General features: G+C 38.9%; 1 protein-coding gene across 2 annotated transcripts in view; it reads left to right on the forward strand.

Moving 5' to 3' along the window:
- The window catches only part of ELOVL4 (ELOVL fatty acid elongase 4), a 32697-nt gene extending 21723 nt beyond the window's left edge, over window positions 1-10974 (forward strand). For both annotated transcript variants that reach the window (XM_064650075.1, XM_064650074.1), the window contains exons 3-6: window positions 407-487; window positions 7087-7258; window positions 9433-9560; window positions 10065-10974. In XM_064650075.1, coding sequence (XP_064506145.1) covers window positions 407-487; window positions 7087-7258; window positions 9433-9560; window positions 10065-10340 — 657 coding nt within the window. In that variant the 3' untranslated portion in view covers window positions 10341-10974. The remainder of the gene's footprint in view (window positions 1-406; window positions 488-7086; window positions 7259-9432; window positions 9561-10064) is intronic.
- Window positions 10975-25514: the final 14540 nt, after the last annotated feature.

A 25514-nucleotide genomic window follows, 5' to 3' on the forward strand; every position in this document is an offset into this window, starting at 1 on the left:
CTCTTGAATCCATCCTGGGAATAGTATTTCTGTCAATTGTAGTGAAAGCAGATAGGTGTTTTCTGTCTCCGAAGCTAGAACCATCAGAAAGAATACTCATGTTTGAATAGCTCAAGGTCATACTGGAATTTGTAGTAATTTGTATGAGGCTGTAATTATCTGGGCAGATACATGCAGGGAGAAATGAGTACTGTCTTTTTAATTATAAGAAAAAAGTAAGTACTGTGTAACAGCTCGTTGTTAGTACTAAATATTGGCTTTCTCCAATAGTATTCTAAGGATTAATAAGGATACTTCAAATATTTCTGTTCAGGTAAGTTTGATGTAGCAGGAAACTTGCTGATAATTTTTATAAATGTGTTTTATGTAGTATCTTTCTCCTGATGTATGACTTTAATATTTTCAGCTGTTTTTGTCATCAAGAGCTCGAGGGTACAGCTATGTCTGCCAGACTGTGGATTATTCAGATAATGTTTATGAAGTTAGGGTGAGTATTTCTTTTTTTTATATTTGTATATGAATGTGTGTTTTATACAGCACCACATGATAGTTTAAGTCTTGTCTGAAAATAGTGGTTCCACAGTTCTGTTGTCAGCCATGACTGTATCCCGTTATATTTTCACAGACCACTTCAGGTTTGACTACACTGTGCACAGGTTTAATGAAAGTGCATCAGCATATTTGCATTAACTTTCATCTGACTGCTACAAGTAAGGGGAATCTTAGATACTATCCTTGGCTTCATCCACGGTTGTACAATCCAGGATAAACTTTGTGTACATACTTTGGTTCCTAGATCTTGCTGAAGTTTATGATACCAGGGTAACCACAGTAATGGTGGTGTTGTCTAGGTAGATCAAAGCAAGTAAGATTTGTCAGCATATCCTGTGGTTCCAGTTCACCCATACTGGTGAGGCAGCTTTTTGTCTCCTTTACCCATCTTTGGCTTCATGAGGTCTTGCTGGCTTCTGGCAAATGTATTATCAGTACATTTCATTGTAGAATCTTAGATTTCAAATACGTGAGTTTTGGAAAACATCCAAATTAAAAGTGCAGATGCGTGTTAATTTTTGTGTAATGCTGTTGATTAGCTCATGTACTAACCCTTATCTTCCAGCAGAGCTGACACTTGAGAATCTCTCAGCTGTCCTTGCAAGTTTCACTTATGAATTAGAACATTAGGAAGTGTAATGAAAGTATGGTATAGTTTAAATACATTTAATGTTTAAAGCACAGTTGAAAAAATGTTTGTCTACAAGGTAGCTGTTCACGGATAGTATTACTCAAAAACTTGTGCATGTGGCAAGGCTGATAGTGAGACAGAAAGGTTTGAGTCTTACATGTTATATGTAATGGCTGATACTGCAGAACAGCTCTGTGTGTAGACTTTATTGGCCTTATGGTAGTTGCCAGTCTTTCACCTTTGCTAATACTGTGCTCTCACTATTTCAGTCACTAGAATACATCTGTAAATAATTGTTGAAAAACAAGATCTAGCAAAGTATACCAAGTGCTTGAAAGGTTTGAGTTTTTTTAATAGATAAGCAAAATAGAATGCCCATGTACTCAGCTGAATGACATTGAGGACTGGTATGATGTACATTAAAGGAATTTTTATATTAATTTGTATTAATGTACAAGAGGTACAACTTTTAGCATGCAAAAATTTTTGTTCTATATCCTCACTTTTAGGTGCACTTGTTTGTGGGAGGCAGTGGACAGGTCAGACCTGCACAAAAGAATTAACATCTGTTTTGTTTGTTATGACAAGCAGACCATTATTGCATAATGCAATAAATGCAAAATGACCTGCAGAGTGTATTTACAGCATGTAATATGTCCAGAAAAGAAGGATTGCTCTAGCAATCTTTGGATTTCCTGACATTTTATTTTTTTTGTTATTATTATTATTTTTTACAAACTTATTTAAAATATTTAAATAAAATTTATTTCTGAAGTTTTAAGGTCCAGCATATTCAGTTTGCAAGTGAGGGAGTTGAGGAAGTAGGGACAATTGAGTTCTCTCAAGTTGTTGCAGCAACTGTATAGTACGCTATCAGTCAAGACTCTTACCTTGATAATTTTCTGGTAGTTCTGTGGAATGAATTCTCAATTTAGGTAAATAAGTTGCAAGCAGAAGATTGTTTTCCACAAGTGTACTTTGTCTAACTCAGGAGTCTGGGATACATTTCTGTTCTGCTTTACAGTGTATCATGCTCTGCATTTAGAAGATATGTTGTTGGTTTTTGACAGTGTTGAACAAAAAAAAAAACCAAACCCTCAAACCTCCTCAAGATTCTTTTCACCATCGTTTTTCATAATATAAGCCTGCAAAAGCAATTTTAAAATGTTTTTGCAGTTTTGTGTTTAGAATAGATGAACATTGTAGCACATCTCTCACATCCTTTTAGTAGCTCTAGGTACTAAATGTCTATTGGCATCAGGTTTTCCCTGAAGAGAAATGCTGCATTGAAGCAGTAGAATTCATTACAACTGCAATTACTTTATTTGTAAGAGAATGAGTAAATAAGTCCTGTATTGCTCAGATAAAGGAGACTGGGACTAACTCAAAGGGAAACAGCACTGAGCCCAGAAAGCATTGTGGAACGTGCTCTGGAAAGGAACAGCTTCATATATGGTTTTATTTTGGGGCTTAGAAATCTGGAACAAATATTGAGAAATGTGAAAGTAATTGCATATGATGGTCTAAATGGCAACATAGAAGCCTTGGTATGACCTCTGTTTCTGTCTTTTTGGGAATGTGCCACTGTGATGTTGCCATGCAGTGATCCCTTTTGTTCAAAGATCTTGATCAAAATGAGGGATCTAGAAAGCATCCTTTGTCCCTCAAGGGAGTGCAGAGAGCTGGTAAACAGTTCCCAGGAAAAAAGTTTGGCTATCCTGGGTGCCAGGGAATGTCTTTCCTTTCTTCTCTGACCCACACTGTGTGTCAAGACAGTAAGTCAGTGGTGATTTTAAGGGAACAGTGTGAGGGCATGTGGTGGCACTTCTGTATAGTTTAGCAACACCAGCAATATGTAGCTCACAGATCTCTTAAGTCAGACATAGCCTCTTTGTTTTGCCAGTTTTTAAGGGGTTGTTTTTCCATTAATTTGCCTGTATGTTTTCTTCAATATTATCAAGCTTCTGGCTTTCACTGATGATGAATTATGTAGGTAGTTTACGCATAATGTGAAGGAGCTGGTCCTCCTATTTACTGTTTTGAACCTACCTACACCTGTTAATCTCATTCAGGCTCTCCTGGCTGTTCTACAAGAAGCAATGGACAACTGGAGCAAGCAGGGATGAAAATTAGATTCCACAGTTGTAGAAATAAACTCCTTTGTGACGGATTTATCTTCTGGGTATAGTAGGTATACCTTACTAACTGCTGGCAGGAAGTTAAATGCATTTTGTTGTGAAAAAAATAAAATGTCCGTGGTAGACAAGAAAGAAAAGAGGGAACAAATCTCCAAGAAGGGATTTGGAAGGATCTACTGCTGCATCTTGGAAAAAAAATTTTGGTTATAGCTTAAGAGTCAACATAATAAATGCAGAGAGGTGAGGTGTTAAATCCACGCTTTGTAGTACTCCCTTGGGAGCTTCAGTATTTGAAGTGAACAATTTCCTAACACTGTCTAACTTAAGGCATGTTTAGTGTCTGTGAGTAGTCCTTTTCCCCCTCTGCTTACATTTGTGTGCCCTTGTTTCCCAGGTCAGGGTTCATCTATTTTATTAGCATTTCTGAAGAGCTAAGAAATGGGAATATGGGGTTGTGTGAACTAGGTCTCTAGTTTTAAGCGTGCTGATTGTAAATCCTGAAGCTGAGCAATGGTTGTCTCCTGTATTGTGATTGTAATCTGCATTGTTTGTATTTATGTCTAGAGCTTGAGTGGTTTCCTCTTATGAAAAAAAGCCTAATCTTAACTTACATTCTTTTTTCACAGAAGTTAAAAGTGACTTAACAAGTCAAGTCCTGTAAACAAAATTCTGTAACTGGGAATAGAGTTCTCTTTAAAAGCTACTTTAATTTTTCATATTACTGTGACCTTTCAAGAAGTGCCTGTCCCTTCATACCCCTTGATGGATAACTGTTTCCAACCCAAAATGAGGAAGGATGGTGCAGAAACAGAGTCCTGTGTTAAAACAGCCCTCCATTCAAAACCCTGCAGCAGGCAGAGGACATGGGATTGAACCTCTTGTTGACCCCCTTAATCCTAGGCTGTAATGTAATCTTTCTGTGCCATCTGGTGTTTTAACTGACTTAGGTTGGCACATATGAAAATTACCAGAGAAGATATGGTTTGACTAATATTATTCATTACAGGAATGTGCCTTTTTAATGCACGTTTTCTTTTCAACTAAATCTTTTTTTCATGCTGTGTTCAAAGAAAGACTACAGGTTAGGTCATGATTTCTGAAGCTTTGCAAAAGAAGTTTAGTAGTAGCCACCTGCTCCTGACATAGCTTAACATATTAGTATATTGTTCTACTTTATTTCTGCCCTCAGTCACTGATTATTTGCATGGCCTCAAGCAAATGACATGACTTCTGTTTCATTTTAAAAGCATCTGTATAAGCCATTAGAAGCACTGAAATAGATCATCAGTACACAAAATCTATAAGGTTTGAGAGTAAATGGTAGTAATATTTGATGATAGTGAGAGAGCAAAGAAGCTGACAGGCAAAAAAATCTACAGGAACACAAAATCAGCAGGTATCATCCTGCAAAGAAATAGTCTGTTCTTTTTTGTTATTGTTCTTAAGTAATAGGAAATATTTTGATCAAAAGTTCGAATTATTTTTATCCAGGGGCTGTAATTGCTTTCTGTGCTAGACAGGTGGAATTCAAAAGAAGAGGAATGAGATGTGTTAAGTGAACTTGTCCAGGAGCATATACTGATCCTGTGGCATCTTGGGCATAAAACATAAGTATTTTGTCAGGATTTTTCTCCACCTATATTTTGCTCTGTATCATACAGTAAATTGGGGTTTTGCTTATTGGCTGTTTGATTTATTGTTCCCCCATTTCATTAATAAAAATATACATTTGCTTTATAAAAGATTTTGGGCAGTTTGCGTGTAACTGGCATATTGATTCTATAAAAGTTTCTCGGAAGGGAGGACCTCCAAAGAGCTAAAGTATTGCAGTGCTGGATTTGTCATTTTATGGATATAGTCCAAAGTGTTTGTTGTTAACTTATGAGATGAAAAGATGCTTGTCTTAATTTATTTAAGAGATGCAGCTTTAGCAAAGATCTATAAAAGATGCTGGACTGTTATGCTAATCCATGGGTGTGAGACAAACCTTGATGTGGGTGTTATTAACCACCTGACTACCTATCCCAGAGGCAGTACTGTACTGGATGTTGAGCAATATATATATATATGCATATGGTTCTTGCAGCTTGCTTGTGTGTCTGGGAACTCTGAGATCTGTGAGAGTCACTTTTCTCTTGCTGAGCCTCTCTCCAGCTTTGACAGATATTAGTATCTTTTTGGTATAAAACTGGTAAAATCTGCCTCCTCTTCCTGAGATCTGAAGTAAGCTAAATCAAATCCAGTGAGTGAGAAAGATGTTCATTAAACAATACATTGAAGTCTGCAGTTTGGCAACAGTAAGATGTGCAGTCCCTTTGGGAAACTGCAGTCTGCAATGCAGATCTGCAACACTCTTCTCCTGTGCTGCTTTTTTGCTGCTGCTGTAATTTCTCCTAAATTGGTCACCAGTCCAATTATGGCTGTGAAAAACTTACTCTGAGGAGAGATGTGTTCCTTTCCCACTAGTTTGGAGAGGTGGAGGAAAACATCATGCACAGCTTGTAGCATTGTACAGCTCATTCTTCTGATCCCACTTTCTCTCGCTCCCCTAAACACTATGTGTGTAGTTGGGAAGGAAAGCTACTCTGTGTTAACCTTTCTTTTCTTCTGTCTCCCCTGGGGACTGAGGAGGTGGTGGGGTTATTTCACACCAGGTTAAGGTAAGAAAGTCTGATTTGTCATCAACTGAGTCCTGAAAGACAAGGCAAACTTCTTACAAATAGGTGTGTTGTGACATTGCCTCTCTCCTCTTGCAGGTCGTACCAATTCCAATTCTTTTTTTTTTTTTTTCCCATTCTCTATGTGAGTCACCATCTGGGATATGTTCTGGTCCCACCCTTGCATAACAAGCTAGATGACTTACAATGCCAGGAACTAGACTTGTTGCTGTGCTTTGGAATCTGGAAGGGAGTCCCTACCACCACCATACTCCCATATCATAGTATGAACAAATTGCTACAGAGAGCTTCTGGGCTTCTGGTTTAACAATATCCTGATTTCATCTGGAAGCCATGTTTATGTTGCATCCTGGGCAAAATTCACTGTGATGGGTGGATTAGAAAAAGAATTTTGGGTGTGTAACACTGCCCTGTTGGGTAAATGGTTATATCTGTGCAGTTTTTATGGCTCCTCTAGTCTCATTTCTTCTATTCCCTGAATGGCACAGAGCCACTGGGGGAATGCTGCTTTACAGAGGGAGTTAGTGAGCAGGCCAGAAAAAGCTGAGGGAACATTGCTCTAAGGGATGTGAACTCTGTACTACACCTAACCTGTAAGAGTGATTTGGTATCTTTCCACCCATATGCCTGTGGTACTGAAGGTTTCAGTCTTTGCTACTTCATTTTATTGTAATGTTTCTGCCTTATTGTTCTGACCACATCAAAGTGTTGCCTCACTAGTAGGGGAAGCCCTGTGGAAGTCTTCTTTCACAAAGCTTAGGAGAGAGAATGAGGACACAAACTCCCTGTTTAACTGGTAAACTGTTCAGAGATGGCAAAGTTTTTAACTATATTAGCTCTTTTTTTACAGTTGTAATTTGTGAGCAACAGATTCAGAATAATCTGCTTCCATGTCCAGAATAGATGGAAGAAGTATTGTTTTTGTTGTTATTCTCATACCGTCAGATGCTTGATGACTCCACCTCAACATTTATCAGGATATGGGGAAAGAAGAAGTATCCTTCTCTTGCAGCACATAGGTGGAGAGAACTTCATTCCATTCAGCTTGAAATCACTAAACTTTTGTATTGTCTGTTTTTCATTGCAGATAGCTGCTGCTTTATGGTGGTATTACGTCTCTAAAGGAATCGAATATTTGGATACAGTATTCTTTATCCTGAGGAAGAAATTTAACCAGATTAGTTTTCTTCATGTCTATCACCATTTCACCATGTTCACCTTGTGGTGGATTGGTATTAAGTGGGTTGCAGGTGGACAAGGTGAGTTCCCTTCCTCCCATACCCTTTTGATGGGGCAGAAGGGAGAATTATTATTGTTTTGGAGCAATGGAAAAAAAGTTTTGTAGAACTTGGCTTTATAATTTACAAGACTGTTTATTAACACATACAGTCTGTGGGAAGCATGGGGGAGGAAAAGATAACAGGGCAATAATCTAATGAATTGCAAAACTTCTTTTCCTCATGGGCATCAACTGCAACCCTGAAGTTCTGCCTTAAAAAGTATCCTTATTCTCTATGAATCAGAAAGATGTCTATGTCTTGCCTAACTTTATTTTTTGCAGATACAGAGAACTGCAAAATCTAATTATGGGCTACAATCTATGTGCAAATTTAATGAAATTAATGGAGATGTCATTTTGGCATTGTATCTGAGTTTGAGGTTTGCTTTCTTTTTTATAAAGAGGCTTGTATAAAATTCTGAAACCTTCCCTTGAAGGTGAGCCAATAAATCTGTTAATTCACTTTTAAAACCTATTCATAATGGCACAAGTCTGTAATTCATTATCAGCCTTTTTTTCCCATTGCTTCTTTTTTAAAGCCTCCATCAAATAATTTTATTATTATTTATTGTACTTGTCACATTCTCCCTTGCCTGTATTTGTATCCTTGTTCCTGGTGTTTTGCCATTGTCCCTCTGAAATTACAACTCTGCGAAGCTGAGGATAAAGGAAAAGTGCCATGTTTTGTTTGTAATGTGCTTTGTAGGCTTATGACACTAAAATTAGCATATAGTAAACACAAAATGCCGTATTATAAACACCAAGTTAATATTTTAGGTTTGGCATTTTTGTTGGGTTTTTTTCTGAACCACGCTAATACTTAATGCATGGGAGGTTTATGTTCCCATTTACTATAGATATTTTGTACTGAGTGGTCACTTATATTCAAAAGAAGAAATATATAAAATTAATACCTGTGACTATCTTTTAATTTCTCTCAAGTAATCTGCAGAAAGCAGGTACTCAGCCAGACAGTTCATGATCTTTATTGGCAACTGCATCTATAAAATAAGTTTATTGGAGACTGGATGGTTACTTGTGGTCTTGCTTAGAAGTTCTCTGGGTGTCTCAAAAGGCCGTCTCCCTTGTTGCCTTTTCAGAGTTTTCATGCTAAATATCAACAGTTTTCAATATAACCGTTGCGACTATTTCCAAATTTCTTTCAAGTTTTGGTGTTCTTGCACTGCTTCTTAGTTTCTAGGTCCTGCAAAAGGAAAAGCAGAGGTTGCTTTTCTGCCTTTATGTAGCACTACTGCATAAATGTGGATAGACGTGTTCTGTTTTCTAGTTGATAGCACATTGCTTACATAGACAGGTCTATTGTAAACTAGACCCTATTATAGCTAACTGGGTCTAGACCACATGGACATCTGAGCTGCTTGATGTCAGCAGCTACTGTCTGTGTTGACCTAATCTTAGACATTAGAGCCTTTTTGAGCCTCTCTGTCAGTGTAAGAATACCTTAACAAGATGCAATGTGTGTCTGTTAAATGGCTGCTAATCTTGACAAAGCAAAGAGATCTTAATATAAATGAAACTGTCATCATTTCCAACATGGAACGTTCTTGATAATGCTATACTATACACTTATATATTTAAGAATGCTGGATATTTTAATGATAAATAAAGAAACTAAAGATGAATAATTTAGGAAAACTCACCTGGCAATGCCCTTGAAGTTCTTATAACCATAAGTCAAGTTTTACTCTGGTTGATTTTTTGGCCTATTTAATCAGACTTCCATGTGAGTTTCTTGATTTCTTGCTGAGAAGTGAACCTCATGCATTTAAATTCAGAATATGATACTTTACATTGTCAAATACAGCTTTTAATAATCTCTTAGCAAAACAGTTGCAGTTAAACTACAACAACTGATGTAGAATCCATGTCATTTATGTCTGTTAAACGAAAATCTTATGGAAAGCTTTTGCCTAAATAGTTCCATGAAAGATGTGACATACTACTTGCATGAACAGGTATTTGTGTCAGCATATGTTAACAGTCAGGTCTGTACTATACTATTGAATATTTTGAAGATGGAATCCCGGTGTGTCCTGTGCTGTGTAACTTTTACTGTAACATAAATACTAGTAGAAAAGACTTCTCTCTTTCTTCCAAAATTACACGACGATATTCCCTTCTGTTCCATGACAGCTTTTTTCGGAGCTCAAATGAATGCATTTATTCATGTCATTATGTACATGTATTATGGATTAGCAGCTTGCGGCCCTAAATTTCAGAAGTACCTGTGGTGGAAACGATACTTGACCATATTGCAATTGGTGAGTAAAATTTCTCCCTTTATCTCAAAAGGTATTGCCTCTGAGTGGATTTGCATTTGCAGAGCTTTGGAACACATACTGCTCCTTCCGGAAGTTCTTCTCTGTCTGCCACTGACAGCTCAACTTAGAATACTTCCCAGAGATGGAAGCATTTATTCAATTTCTAAAAAAACATGCGGCATAGATAAGAGTTGTGTGAGTTAAAGTCTTTCCTTGCTGCTTGTTTCAACTGAATTGCAAAAACATGTTCAAAAGGTAGAGAAAATCCAGATCTTTTATAATCTTCTCATTTTCCTGTTTCTGAAAACTGTGACAGATACTGCAATAAATTTGATGTTCCCGGTCAAGCACAGGTGTGCATGCATGAATGTGACAGCTAAATACAGCTCCCTGCCACCTCCCAGTTTACCAGTTTTCGTAACTTAATGCATAGATATAAATTGTTGCAGTCAGACCTACAGAATATATCCAGACCTTTTTGATTCTATATTTTCTGTCTTACAGGTGCAGTTCCATGTGACTATTGGCCACACAGCCTTGTCTATTTATATTGATTGTCCTTTCCCTAAATGGATGCACTGGGGTGTCATTTTCTATGCTGTCACCTTCATTTTCCTGTTTGGTAACTTCTACTATCGGACATATAAACTGCCCAAGGAACCTGTAAAGAACGGAAAAATAGCAAATGGTGCTGTTGCAAATGGAGTAAGCAAACCAGAAAATAATGCAGTGGTGGAAAATGGAAAAAAGCAGAAAAAGGGAAAAGCAAAAGGAGAGTAACTTGATCCAGGCCTTAACCATTGTTGGCAGTGAGGAACCTCCGGTTTGGTTTATAAAAGGAAGAAAAAAACACTATCTGTACCAATTAACCTTAGGTTACTGAAGAGCTAGAACACAGATATTTTCATTATTTATGAAGATTGTTTTAAGAACAACACTAAAGTTGAATTTCTATTGTAATTATGTAATTATCATGCATATGGTCTCTGTGTAAACTTGTAGACTGCTGGTGTTGGTGAATGTAAGGAAGAATTGCAGTTGATTCCATGTTTAGCAGTCCAAAAGTTAATACTACCATTGGTAAAGGCAGTTTTGTTGGCACCCACATTTCTTTGGGGGGGAGGGGAAGGAAGTAGAGTTTGGATACTTGTGTTTTCCTTCCAGAAAATTATTAAATTTCAAATTATGATATATTATCTAATCAGAATGTGCAACTTTTCTTGTCCTCCTTGGAGGGTATCTTCAGACACATTATGTGCTGTCAGAACAGTGTTTGAATTTTCAGACATTACTTGATTTAATTGAGTATCTGTTACAGTTTGGTTTTTGTTTTATTTTTTTTTTTGTGTGGAAATATACCTACCTCTTCATCTGCTGAAAAGAATATTGAGCATTAAATAACTGGTTTCTGAAATATGGAGTCTTCTAATCTAAATATCTGTTAACACTAATTCAGAAGAAAATATGATTTCCTGTGGGAGTAAAAGGGATTTTTTGTGGGATTTTTTGATCAAGTCATCAATGACCTTTTTTAATGTAAACTGAAATTTTGGAACAGTACTTTTAGTATAGCTAAATCAAGGAAACATTTTAAGAATGTATCAACATGAAAGAATATATTGTTTGAAGCAATCAGTAAAAGTAGGCTTGCTGCTTGTTTTCCATGACCTGCATTAAACCTGTGGTGCTGATTGATACTGAAAATGGTAAGATAATGTTATGTTGAAAAGAAAACAACAACATGTAATTCCATTTAGAAATGCTGCGTGCATGGGCAGCCATGCTATCTACAAGACCATCACTGTACTGGGAGAGGAATTTGGATTAAAAGTACTAAATACAGCAAACATACAACGTTGAAAATGCTGTTACTGCTGGATACCTGTCAAAACTCAATTTGTTAGACGCTTGCAAAGTATTGCTGGTAGACGGGCCACCATTTTTAGTCAAAACTGCTAAAATAAGGAGAAGCCTTTTAGATGGATGTTCATTTGCATGTTATATAAAGGACTTTTTACTGTTCCTTTTGGGAAGAAAATAGAGAAAGAGTTATTCGCCTTTTGAATACTGTGATTACTAAGAGATGTTTTGAGCTACTCAGCATGCAGTGAGTGTAGGACAGGGATGGAATTAGAAACCATGTCCTGGACTCCTGTGTTCCTTGCTCATCACTTTAAGAGCTGCGTTGTTGCTGTCCAAAAGCATTCCCCCCCAGCCCTGGTCAAAAACATGTTCACAGGTAGCAACAACCTTGCATCTGTCAAGTGGCACCATTATTGCAGGAAAAAGTACTTGGAGCTGGAGGTGTAAAGTGTGTGACACATTTAATAGATTTTTTGCATCTCAATTATCCATTCATCTGTTTATAGTACACAAGCAGGTCACATCTATGTCTCAGGTTTGTCTCTTTTCTCTGTACAAAAAAAATAATCTAAGCCCAAAAAACAGGTCCTAGGAAAAAAATTTTGGATATAGTCTGTTGTAATGCTGGAGTTGGTTCATCTGAAAGGTGGTTCATCCATAATTGCCACCACTGTGGATTTTATGGCAGAATATACAAGAGTGTCTCTGTTGAACTGTAATGTATGTGACCATTAAGTCTCTATCTGTTGTGTCTTGTGATTCTTCCAGCCTTTGTGCTGATGCTTTTTGCATTTGCATAACTCTATGTATTTTTGTAGTGTAGCATGAGGAAGAGGGACAGCGATCTATGCTTCCTTCTTGGACAAATGCCACTACTCTTAACCAAGCCAAAATGCTGGCTGACTCGGTAACTTTGGAGTGGCTAAAGGAGTAAATAACTACAAAGCAAATTTACAGCAGACCTGCTACTCCAAGGTAATGGGTGGTGTGAATACACTTACCCTACTGTAAATTCAAGGTAGTTTACCTCACTTTAATTAAAGGGTAGCTTCTTTTTATTTGCCATGGGATGTGAGCAGCTAACTTTCAAATCTGTATCATTCCTTGAATTATGTTAAATTGGTTACATGCTCTATCGTTCTTTGGATAAGCCAGATCAGATAAACTGATACTCTTAGTGTGATCTAGCTCTGTAAGAGCATACTGAGGAGTATTTCAGTACAGGTTCAATTATGTCTTTGCTACACTTTCTAAATTAAGGATTATATCTTGCATAATGGCAGATATTTAAATAACTGAAAGTTAAATCTTTCCTTCCCTCGTCATGCATGGAAGTGGCTTAAATTGATTAAAACTTGAACCTTATTAGCAGAACTTGAGTAGGAACTTACTGTCAGACTCTGGGGCAATTGTTAACTTCTAAGAAAAAGTGAAAAAGCACATTGTGAGAGTGCATGGGTACATACACATCATGTTGTCTGGCCCAGTGCATAAAACCAGTTTGAGAGATCACCATTTCATGGGGGAAAAAAAGTTAATTGCTGGAACAGTGCTGTTTTGAGTACATCTTCTGCAATATGACTTTCCTAGCTCTATTAATGATATATTTGATTGTTTGTGTAACTAAAGTCCCGTTACAATCTTGAATATAATGGCCTTATTAAATGTGCATTTTTGTAGGCATGGTCTTGAGTGCAATATTTCTGTTTCTGACTGTGCAGCCAGACTCACAGGATACAGGGGTGAACTTTTACAGCTTTTTCTTTTTCAAAATTTGAGGCAATGATGCACATGTGAGATATTGACAGATTCATTAAAGTCATCTTTGAGTCTAAGGCACCTCAAAATTTTGCCATGAAGGTAATAGAATATATGTATAAATATGTGTATTTGCTATCCACAGAACTGAAATTTAAATTATACAGTCTACTTTGCATGTTTGTTGTTTTGGGGTTTTTTTTTAAATCCTTCAAATTTATTTAAAAATTAAATTCAAACCATTTGGAACTTTTCTTTTTTTTGCCAATGAATGAGATTTTTTTTTATTATTTTTTTTTTGCTAGGAGTTCTGAAGCTCTTGGACCAGAGTATCATAATTATTTGATGCCATATAATACAATTCATTTAGCCTCATCTCTAGCAGTGGCAGTTGTTGGATTGTTTTAGCACTTTGTCAGTGTAAAATAAATACAAATTATCGATACATGTCTGTATGTATGTGTGCACATACATAGTGTGTGTGTGTGTGTGTGTGTGTGTATGTATGGGTTCTTAGCAGATTCTTTCAATATGTGAAGGAAATTATGTTTCTTTAATGTGAAGTTGGCAGGAGCTAAAAGAATGGTTCCTACCGCTTGAGCAGTAAAATTAAGCAGTTTTCTTCCATCCATAGATCCCATATCAATCTTGCAAACATAAATAGTATTTTTCAGTCATTTAGACATAGGATGGCAGACATGACAGAACCATTTCACCCAGTGTAATAAATATTTTGAGGCATCAGTTGTAGATTCTGAGGGGAGGGACCTCAATTCAGTGTAGCTGAGGAAATATGCTGTTTTATAGTAGGAATCATTTTAGGAAACAGTATGAGTAACTTGCTGCAGCTAAGTCTTTGAAATGATTGCAGTCATATTCTCTGTTTAACAAAACACTTTGAAAAGTAAATCATAGAGTCATAGAACCATTTAGGTTGGAAAAGGCCGTAAAGAAGATCGAGTCCAACTGTTGAATAAATGTTTCTCTGTAGATTCAAAAGCATGGCCTATTTGAATATGTGACTATCAATTACTTCCAGCTCCAGATCAGGAGAAAAAGGTGAAGGTAAAATGAAAATGATGCGTATTTTTTTCAGGTTAACCTTGGGGCACATTTCTTCAGAGTAAGCACCTGAACTCCACGTGCTGGGGAGGGAAGGTAAGAAAGGATAAATAGCTTTTGTGCTGCAAGGTCTCAGTCCTAAAATAGCTTATGAACATACTTGCTGTCTCTTAAAAACTCGAGTAAAATTGTTAATGGCGCATAAAGTTAAACCTTGCATGCGGGCTGAGAGTCATAATGTTGAAACAGATATTTAAGATGAGATCTGTTTCAGTTAAAATTGAAGATAATGGGGAGCTTATAAAGTATATGGATAGTGTATTTGTCTTGGTTAGAAGCACGGACTTATCCAATCTGACACCTAAAGCAAGACACTCGTGTGACATCTCACTGCACTGTGCTCTGATGCGTTGGCCTCTTTGCTGACATAAGCAGCTGGAGCTCCGTGGGAATCAGTGGGGTGGTTCCCATTTACCTCAGCAGGGTACATTGAACCCTCAAGAGTGGAGAAAGTACTTGCTTTCTGCCAATATCCTGGGAGGATAAGGGAAATGTATGGCTCAGGGTATTGCTTTTACATAAGGTGTTCATGCTTTTGTAAACATTAAAAATAAACATTACTTTTTTCATGCTGTTTGAGTTTGGTTTTATACATTCCGTAGTGTGTTCTTCCGCGTCCCATCTTGCTTTGAGATGCTTGCTAATTTCAATGTTGTGCAGATCGTATGAGGTAAGATGTTTTGTAGCCCAGAAGTTTGAGAAAAATATTTTTGTGGTACACCCTCCCATTTTAATGTTATGGGGATTACCAAATTTTGAATATTGCCCCCAAAGAGTAGTGTAATGGCTTTGAAATCACCCTTAGAGAACTGGTTGAAAATAGGATGTCCACTTATACAAAGAAAAACCCGTAAGTTTCCTTTTTTGGTCTTGAAAGTACTAACAGTTAGGAATACAATTAGCACATAGTTTAGCTTTTGTGGGACACTGTGTTGTGTTAATGTGATTTCTCATCCCAGAGAATCTGGAGCACTTTTGGCAGTAGGTACAATTTGTGATTACATGTTGCTGTGTACAGTAAGTTCCTTCAGAGTTAGTTTGCCAATTATGATCTCTGTAATCAACCTCATAATATTGAGTTGCACCCATATTGCAGTCCTTGCACCTAAATGCAAATAGCTACTCCGGATGTCAGGTAGTAGAGAATCAAGTCTGCCATCACAGCAAAATATGGTGTGATCAATTATCTCTTGCATAATTCTCAGCTGTTGCTTCAATCCACTGCTTACATCCTCCCTGGAATCTGAAAATACACTACGTGTTCAGAGCAGGATTTGTCTTTTAGATGATTAATATGTGCTGGAGTTAGGCTCTCTGTCCAGGCGTCTTTTCCATAATACTTATTCCGCTCTAGGAGTTAAAAATCAGAACACATGATCAAGTTAGATTCATCAGATGATTGGATGGAATAGACTGGATCCTCTGTTTTTCATGTTCAGTTTTCTTTGTTGTATCACTTGCTTCTTGAAGACCAGAAAATTGGGGTTGGGGAAAGGGCCTTGTTACCTGTTTCCTTGCTCAGCTCAAAGCACTGGGTGAACGCATGCTGTAGTCTCAGACACACCCGAAGCATGTACTCAAGGACAGCTTTGATGGCAGTACCTTCTATGGACTAGTGCCTTTCAGTGTCTTTTTTTTTGCTTGAGACTTCTAGGGAACTTCCTGAATGCACACACACTTTTCTGTTGATTGCCTGATGTGTCAGTGACATCACATTTGACTTAATTACAAAGATGCTTATTGATGGGCAAGATTAAGGGTCTTGATCATCCCCATGTCAGTTGTCCAGACCCTGATTAGTGCACACTGGTCTATAGTATTAGAATAGTGCTGGCAGTTCCTGCCAGAGCACTGTGCAAGCCAGTGCAGCTTTGAGGGGAAAAAGCTATTTGCATTTTGACTCTGTATGTGGGAATTGACACGAGCTCATGGCATCATCACTGTCTGTCAAATCAGTATCAGGTAGGTTTCAGTCTGCTAAATGAGAAGAAATCTTTGATTGATTGAATGATTCAAAGATAAGTGTTGTTTGTCCTTATCTTTAAATGGAGAACTGTTATTCTTGCAGTGGTATCACCTTAATTTGTTTCATAAGAAAACCGCCTTTATGCTGGTATCTTTTGGAATGTGTTTATGAGAGAAAACTAGAGAAATACAAGAAATAGTTTGGGCCAAAAATTACAGAACATGGTGTAGTTGCTCCTCTAGTTTCTGCCTTTGCCCCTAGATGTTGCAGGAGTTAAATGATTATTTTGACTCTTACTGCTATGTATTTATTTTTTATAGATGCTGTAATTGTATCCAAGTAGTGTACCTGTGCATAAGTACATTGTGAAGTACATAAAAATTTGCTTTGTCTTAAATGACAGTGAAGGGAACTATTTATCTAATCACAAATGTTAGTGGTTAAGTAATGACAAACACTGTAGTCCTGCATTGGCAGGACCCACAAATAATTTATCTTTCCTCTGTATTTTCTGATTAATAATCTTCAGAGCTTCTGAGGAGCTTCTTGCACTAATACAAAACTCTGGAAAACTGAAAATAGCTGTATAACTGATAAAAACCTGTTTTTGCTGAGCTCCTACTATTGCTTAGTTTCTTTTTTATAAATGTATTTTCAGGTCAGGTGCTTGCTTACTAATTTATTTCAGCATGGGATGTATTTCATAGAAAGACTTGTAGTAGTTGCAAGAGAGTAAAATGTTAAAATGAACTCTGGAGTATTTTATAGGCAAGGGTTTCATGTCCATGGCATCATTTGATACACTGGCTTCACCTCAAATGCTGCTCTTGGACACAGGGCACAGCAGTTGGGGTCCATCTAGCCTGCTAGTCATTACTAGACAACAGATTCTCACCTGGACTTGCTTTCCATACATTTGGCAGATGGGGCAGGAGAAGTCCTTGGACCAAAGAGGAATGTTTTTTGCAGTTCTACCTATTCTCAAAACACCGAACTTGGCTGGAGGTGTTGGAACATTTTCTACTGACAGCATGAGGTACAGAGTTCAAAGAAAATGTGTCTCTGGATTCAGTACTTGTAGAGAGCCTATCATGCTTTTCAGTTTTTAGTTGCTTGACAGAAATCAAATATGCTGGAAGTGCTCCAGTTAAATAGGAAAAAACCCACACCCTTTTAGGATTTATTCAGGAAATGAGACTTTGTTTAGTAGCTAGATTTTTACTGAGAAATTTTCCTTTTTTCCCCTTTGCCCTCTTCAATCACTGTGCATGCCTCTCTGCTCTGCCAGTGTGGCTCTTTGGATAAAGATTGTGATGTGTGTTCAGGGAATAATCTACTGCTGTGACATTTGTCACCGGGGCATGTGAAGTGACTTTTCTTACTGTCTGAAATGCGGAACAGCAGCCGCACAGTCCGAGCAGGTTGAGTAGTAACAGTATTTTGCATTTAATGGTCTCAAAATACCATAACAAAACTGGGTGTTCTGGATACAGTAAGCTAGAAAAAGGAAGAGGTTTTTATTAAATTTTGTCTTCCTGCTTAATAAAAATGGGGCTACAAGGACAAACTCCAGTTTTGTATTCTGTGATATGGAGGCATATAGTACATTCGTAACCAGAGCTTATGGCTGCAAGAGACAGAGTTTACTGCACTATAAAATCACTTTGTTAGAGATTTTATACTGAGCTACTCTTTTCTGTGATCAGAATTTAATAAAAACCAGATTTTTATATAAATCTGACCTTTGGTTTGGGGTTTTTTTATTTCAAAGTCAGGTAACTAGATAAATATTTTCTTGCACAGGTAAAAATTCTCATCCTGGCTTTTTTATGCTTTTTGGTGTTCTATATGTGAAGCTGTACTTATTTCAGTGAGTATTTTCACTAAGGACACTCCATGAAGCTAACAGAATTTATAAGAGCACACTTACCATTTAGACCTCACATTGCACACTAAGAAGTTTGGAGGATAATAAAAAAATAAGTACCAAAATCTTTTTTTTCCTATTTAGTTTTTTTTAATGACTTTACAATGAAGGTATAATTACCTCAGTAAAACACTTGAAGTGGCAATGTATTTTGAACTTATCAGTTCAACTTATCAATTGGGTGCAGCAGATTCCTTACTGAGAAAACCCTGCTTTTGCTGCAGACCAGTGCGTAGGCAGACCTTTTTCATGCTTTCTGACACTTTATTAAGTCTGCTTTTGATAAGGGATCAGATATGAGACTTCATGTGCAACATCTGTAGCCCAGACTCTCCTGAATGCCTCTGATTCCACCAGCACTTTGGAATACACCTGTAGTACCATCTTGATAAGCAGTTGGCATAAGTTATCTGTCTCACAGGTCTACAAAATCTCTTGGATCTGGAAGATGTTGTCTGAAGCCTGTTGAAAACTGTAGAGGTATTGATTTACTAAAATACTTGAACGGAACTACTAGGACAATAGCTTGAATTCCAGATGAAGCAAGCCTGTAATTTTTTTCATACTGACTTTTGCAAGGCACCATATGTGTATGTTTCAGACCATTTTTGGCGATAAGACAGTTTCTCATTTTTTCAACACTTTGAGTCTTTGACTCTGTGAGTCTCTGGTCCTGCCACTGGCTACCAGGGAGCAGCACAGGGCTCTCATCTATTCATGACAAGTACTAGAAGATGGCTGCTCAACTCAATAGGTGGCACATTAGGTAGAAGGAATCCATTCACTTTGTTATGTGTTTTGTTTGGAATTTTAACAACTGACTGGAGAGTAAGTGGGTATTTTAATCTGACCTAAATATTCTTGGTATTTTCTTCACATCATATCTAGACTGCCCATCTGTTTTTCATGGGCAGTTGGAACATGTGCTGGGTTACAAACAGATGCACAAAGCGTTAGTGGTTTCTTGCTTTTGCATTGCAAGGATGCTGAAAATAACGTGTTGTTTTAGCCAGTCAAGTGATTTGGGGCTCTGTTCTCAATTTCATTTTTGGTGTAACAATTTTGGCAGCATGACATCTTGAGGCAGTGTAATTCTTTGTTAGAACAGGAGCAGAATGCTGTGCAGTGCCTCCTTCACTGAGCAAATCTCCCATTGTAGGCATAATGCCAGACAGCAAGATTAGCTCTCAACATCACTGTGACCTGGTGAGCAGTGCGTTCTGGATCTAAATTACAAATTTGAAAGAATTCCATAGAATTAAGAAAATCATTATCAGGTTTTAAAACCTCAGCTGGAGCCTGTTTCTCTTTGTTGCTTAGATAAAATAGCCATTACAGTTGTGAAGAGTGCTTTAGAAAAGAGATTAATGATATACTCAATCAGAAATGGTGGTGGACTAATTAATTATGTTTCTTGATTTCTTTTTTTTAATGATATAATGTTGTCTGAACATTTTTGCCAGAATTTCAGTTCCTGAAACTGGAAATTTCTGTAGCAGAAGGAGCATGTTATGTTAGTAAGGAATAATCCATCCACACCCAGAAGGATGGCCCTGGCATCCTGTGAAAGTCAAAAGAATTAGAAATCATACCAATATTTGGCCCTGACCCACTTTTAAAATTACAACATTCTCATCACTCATTAATCCTATTTCTTGGGACTAGTTTGCCTTTGAGGACTTACTGGATTGACTGAGCAGCAATTTAAATAGGTAAGTAAATAGAAATAACAGATGCTGAATATTTGTTCCAGGTGATTTAGTAGGGAAGTGAACATGCCTGTAGCTGGAAACTCCATCTACTTTCAAAACATTTTCTGGGTGGCAATTGAGTTTAGCAGGTTTGCGCAACCCGCAAGCTGTCACCAGATTACACGATGCAGGGACAGATACAGGTGAGTGGTAGTGAAGGCACAGCCAGTTGGATGATGTGTTTCACTACAGTGTTTCCTTGGGAAAACTTGGAGCCTTTCCTAACTGCTGATGTTTTCTAAGGAAGAGCTAAGTAATGTTCTGGCATCAATAGGAAGGGCGTTTCTGCAGCTCCACCTCCACGGCTTTAAGACTTTAACTGATGGGCAATCATAAAATGGCTTTTCTGGTGTCCACATACCAGCAGAAGGAAAAGCTGCTCTTTCAAGAGCTCCTCAACATCAGTAAAAGACCACTCTCGGGTGTTTAGCTTTGGGCTATTTCTTGCCTTAACAGGGAAAGGAGAGCAAAAGAGAAGACCTGTAGTTTATGCGGAATAGCTACTGTGCAAACTGTGGGAGGTTTGTAGGTTTTCCAGTGGTTTATAGGCAAGGGTGGGAGGATTGAACAACCTTTGAGCAGACACCCTTTCTGCAGTGTGGTGTCATGCCTTAACAATAGTATTATCCCTCCTGGCAGCACTATAAAGTGAGGAGATTATTAATTTAACAGTAAAAAGCAGGGTAGGTAATTTGTGTAAATCCTAGCTCTTTGCTAATATTTTTTCAAGAACAAAAAAAAAAAAAAAAAAAGGCATTTACAAAGTGGTTGGAATACTTGGTAAACAACCAGAAACAAGACTTGCAAGAACTTGGGTAAGGATGACTCTCTCCTTTGATCCCGTTCCTTCTGCAGCCATGGCAGGCTAACACAGGGCTGCTGCTCTGTCTTCAAGTTCAGTGCGGGACTTGTCATACCAAGGGGCTGGAAATGAGGTGCTACGGCCACTGCTGCCTCCTGGGGGATGGTGGTATGGAGAAACATCGAGAACTGGCAGAGCTTTTGCTCTCCTGCCCGTCCCCAGAGCACCCTGAATCTTCTCGTGCAGTGAATATGCTGCAGCGTGTGATTTGTACCATCACAGCTTTTGCAGTTTCGGGGATAAGAGACTGAATTAGTTTGCACAGCATTAATAGAAATTGTGCTGAATGCTGAAAGCTAATGCCAAATCCAGTATCTTATTCATTAATAATAAAGTCTTTTTTAATTTGGGATGTAATTAGCTTACATCATAAAAAAATTCCTAGATAAGCATTTTCTAACAGCTGAAAAGCAGTCAGATGGAAATATTCATAATTGCTTGACATAGAGCTAAAACAGTTTTTCTTTAAAAGCTTCTAACACAATAGCAGTTGTTAGCCATAAAATCAGAAACTGTTTATTTTTGCTACATATGTCTACATATATACACCCAGACACCCATCCTTCCAAAATCATGGTGTTACACTTTTCACTTTTATTTTGAAGGTTAATTGTGTTTTACCGTCTCTTCAGTGTATCCAGGCTATTTTCTCTTTTTCTAATGTTAAAATTAAACTAATCTGCTGGCGCTGTATTTTTCTACAGCTCTTGTGAAGTAAATTGTAAAACCTCCAGCATCTTTCTGGTGTTATTCATGAGCAGTCCCAAACACACCAGTTTAGCTGTTTGTGTGCAAGTCCTAAAGCCTTTGTCAGCTGCACAAGAATGACTCTTCCTTAGCTTTTACTTTTGCTGAGCCACAGGAGGGAGATTTTTATAATGTCACCGAACTGCTCTGTCCTGCGAGTCTAGAGCACGTGAAATACGGTGCCAGTGATCAGCTGGTTTTGCAAGGTGTTTATATACGTATTTTATCACCCTCTAATGAAAATTAACACTGTGACTGTACCACAGCCATCAACAAAAAAGGCTACAACTAGAAATTGGCCCAATGTTTGAAAAGCCAGTGACAGCTCAGGAATGAGGCTAATGCCTCCCACAAAAGGCTCGTCTCCTCAGTGGGGTCCAGCTCCTTCACCTTGTCCAGAGGGCAAGTGTCCCTACAGGGGTGGCCATCACCTCTCTGCTCCAACCATTCTCTGTATTTCCCCATTCCCAGACTAACCCTCAACTCATGCCCATCACTTATGGAAAGGAGTGACCGATCTGGCTCCTACCACAGAGATGCTGGCTTAGGCAGGAAAACATGCCAAAACATCACCAAGCAACAGGGAAACAGGAGCAGGCTTGGTCTTGGTGTCGCCCCGGCTGCCTCTGAAGAGCGCTGGCTGTGCAAGGCAGGCCTGCCCCTCGCCTGCTGACAGCCCTGTGTTATCTCCCCTGCCATCCTTCCCATAGGCTCATTTTGCTTGGTTCTACCAGTGACTCAGTCTATTAAATGGGCGTCATATTTTATTATAAACCAGAGCTGATTAATTACATGCTGTTAGGCAAAAAAAAAAATGCAGGGCAGCTGCAGAGGGGAGTGGTGATGAAATGGAGGTGCAAACAGAAAAGTTGTCACTTCTGGAGAAGGAAAGAAAAGGATTAAGCAGCTAAATGTAACCAGAAGAGCTGCTTTCCCAAGTGGGTGTCTCACTGGAGGCATTGGGAAAGCATAGCCTCATGGGCCTGCCACCATGGGAAGCACTGCCACACACCATGTCAACACCCTGCACCTCTCTTTGCAGGGCTGGGGAGTTGTGGACCTCCTTGTACCTCTTCAAAAGTAGTTACTGCCATCTGTGCTAATTAAAAATAAAAATGGTTATGCTCTTTAGGAAAGATTTTGAAAGTTCTTTGAAATGGTGCACATCTGAGCTGGTGTGGGGGGATCCAAAGGAGGGAGGGTTTGGAACCATGGTGCTTTCTTCCTCTGCCTAGTGGTAAAGCAGGGGGAGGAAGTGCCCACAGGTCCTGCCTTTCTGTTTGGGTCAGCATCCTAACTTCACAGTCTAATCAGAAAAGGGCAAGACTCCTCTTGCCAGGGAGAGATAGAGAGTTCCTGGCAGCTCTGTGTCTCAACTGGCACCTGTGGGGAGGGAGGACACAGCTCCATCCCTTTGCAGGTAAAAGCAAGTGTGAGTGAGGTGAGGAAGACCAGGGAGGATGGTGACTTCCTGCTGCCAGCCCTGTCTCTCTGTGTGCAGGCTGGCAATGCCTGTCTTTCAAAAGAAGGCTCTGTGAATACACACTCACACAGATAAGAAAACGACTTTTAAAAACAATTTGGAAATTTTGTATCCAAGACAAAGAGTAAGTGGTGTAGTTTAAGAAACCAGGACTGTGAGTAGATGAGTGTATGAGTCACTTAAATGGCCTTTTACAAAGGGGAAGGCAGCAGGTATCACACTGAAATTACCATGGGTGGCAGCTCACACCCCTTGAAGAGCTGGCTAAGCCAATTTATTTTTTTTGTTATAAGTGCTTGTTGACTGCACCTGAAATCACACGGAAAAAAAACCACTTCTGCTTGATCTGTAAAGCAGACTGTCTCTTTGGTGCTTGAGCTGGCACGTCCTTGTGTGGTGGGTTGACCCTGTCTGGACACTGTGTGCCCACCGAAGCATCTCTCTATGACTGCCCTCCTCAGTTGGGCAAGGCAGAGAAAATGCAACAAACAGCTCATGGGTTGAGATAAAGGCAGGGAGAGGTCATTCACCAGTTACTATCACAGACAAAACAGACTTGACTTGGGGAAATTAGTATAATTTATTGCCAATTAACACCAGAGTACAGTAATGAGAAATAAAAACAAATCTTAAAACAACTTCTCCACACCCTCCCTTCTTCCAGGCTCAACTTCACCTCTGATATCTCTACCTCCTCCTTCTCAGCAGCGCAGGGGCACAGGGAATGGGGACTGCAGTCCCCATCATACATTGTTTCTGCCAATCCTTCCTCCTCAAAGAGAGGACTCCTTACACTTCCCCTGCTCCAGTGTGGGATCCTCCAGGGGGTGCAGGTGGATCCCCGCTCCAGCATGAACCTTCATGGGCTGCAGGGGGACAACCTGCCTCACCATGGTCTTCCCCACAGGCTTCAAGGGAATCTCTACTCTGGCACCTGGAGCACCTCCTTCCCCTGCTTCTTCACTGACCTTTGTTTCTGCAGAGTTCTTCATCTCACATATTTTCACTCTTCTCCTCTTTGACTACAGTTTGCTCCCAGGCAGTACCTTTTCCCCCTTCTTAAATCCATTATCCCACAGGTGCTACCACTGTCACTGATAGGCTCAGCCTTGGCCAGTGGAGCTGGCTGGCATTGTCTCTGTTGGATGTGGAGAAAGTTTCTAGCAGCTTCTCACAGAAGCCACCCTTGTAGACCCCTGCTACCAAAACCTTGCTGTGCAAATACAGTGCATCCTGATTTCCAATGCCATAGGAAACTCTCTGAAGCCTGTGGAGTAAGAGAAAGGGAAAAAATCCTATCATGCACCACTTAACTCTCAAAGCCAAATCCGTGGACTTGCTAGCTCTGGAGAGGCCACACAAGTCTCCTGTGTGGTAGATGTGTACTTACAGAGCATCTCTGAAAAGTCAAGTCTGGTTCCTTAGAAAACCACTTTTAGCTTTTCCTGATGCTGGATAACTTCTTCTTGTGGCCTCAGGTATTTCAGAGGCCTGACTAAAACACAGCCAGAAATGGCACAGATTTTGAATTTATTACTAGCAAATGCAGGTGACTCTGCTTTCAAAACAGCAGTGTTATTGCTGTCTCACCAGAGAGCACAGGTTCTGTGTAACAGAGGAGCCAACAAGGAAAATGTACATCATAGGGCACTGGGTACATGCCTGGGCACTAGCACAGCAACCTGGCATCAATGGAAAACCTTCAAAGTAATTTAAAAAATCATTGGATTAGGGAATATAAAAAAAATGGTTATATGCTTCCTGCAGATTTTTACTTCAGGAAATAAAATAAAAAGTCCAAGTTTTTTCAATAATGTAGTTATGTCTTATATCTCATCCTGTACCCCACTTCTACCTCTTTTTAATACTTTCAGCTATCTTACTATGTGATATACCACATTTTTACTTAGAATTATAGAATAGTGTAGCCTGGGAGATCTCTCTGGTGACCTTCTAGCCCAAACCTGTGCTCAGATCAGGACCACTTTCCAATGACTGAGAAGCTCCTCAGATAACCCCTGCCCATTACTGAAAATGTGTACTTACCAAACACTCACTATTTGGACACTGACTAACACAGGGAGAGGGCAGAGGGAGACTGTAGGTGTCCCAGCTGTTAGTGAAGAGGGTGGACTAAGAAGGACCTGAAAGAAGAGGTTAGAGAGAGGGTTCAAGGCTCAGCTGGCTCATCTTTTACCTTCCTGTATATAGAGACAGTCTGGTTTTCTTTTAAATCATGACAAACAGACAGCTAGCTACTTGCTGGAAATAATGATGATTCCCAGCAAAAGGCAAAATTCCATCCATCAGGGTGGTTCAGAAATTGAAAATTCAGAATTTGGAATAAGAACAGTGCATATGAGGTCCAGCTCCAGGAGCCATGGCCAAAAGCTCCACAAGAAAAGACATTAGAAAAGGAGATGAACTTACAGCATCCCACCAGGAGAGGTCTAGAAGCCTTTTAAGCTGCCAGAG

The sequence above is a fragment of the Pseudopipra pipra genome, chromosome 3 (genome assembly GCF_036250125.1).
Source record: "Pseudopipra pipra isolate bDixPip1 chromosome 3, bDixPip1.hap1, whole genome shotgun sequence".
Classification (NCBI taxonomy): Eukaryota; Metazoa; Chordata; class Aves; order Passeriformes; family Pipridae; genus Pseudopipra; species Pseudopipra pipra.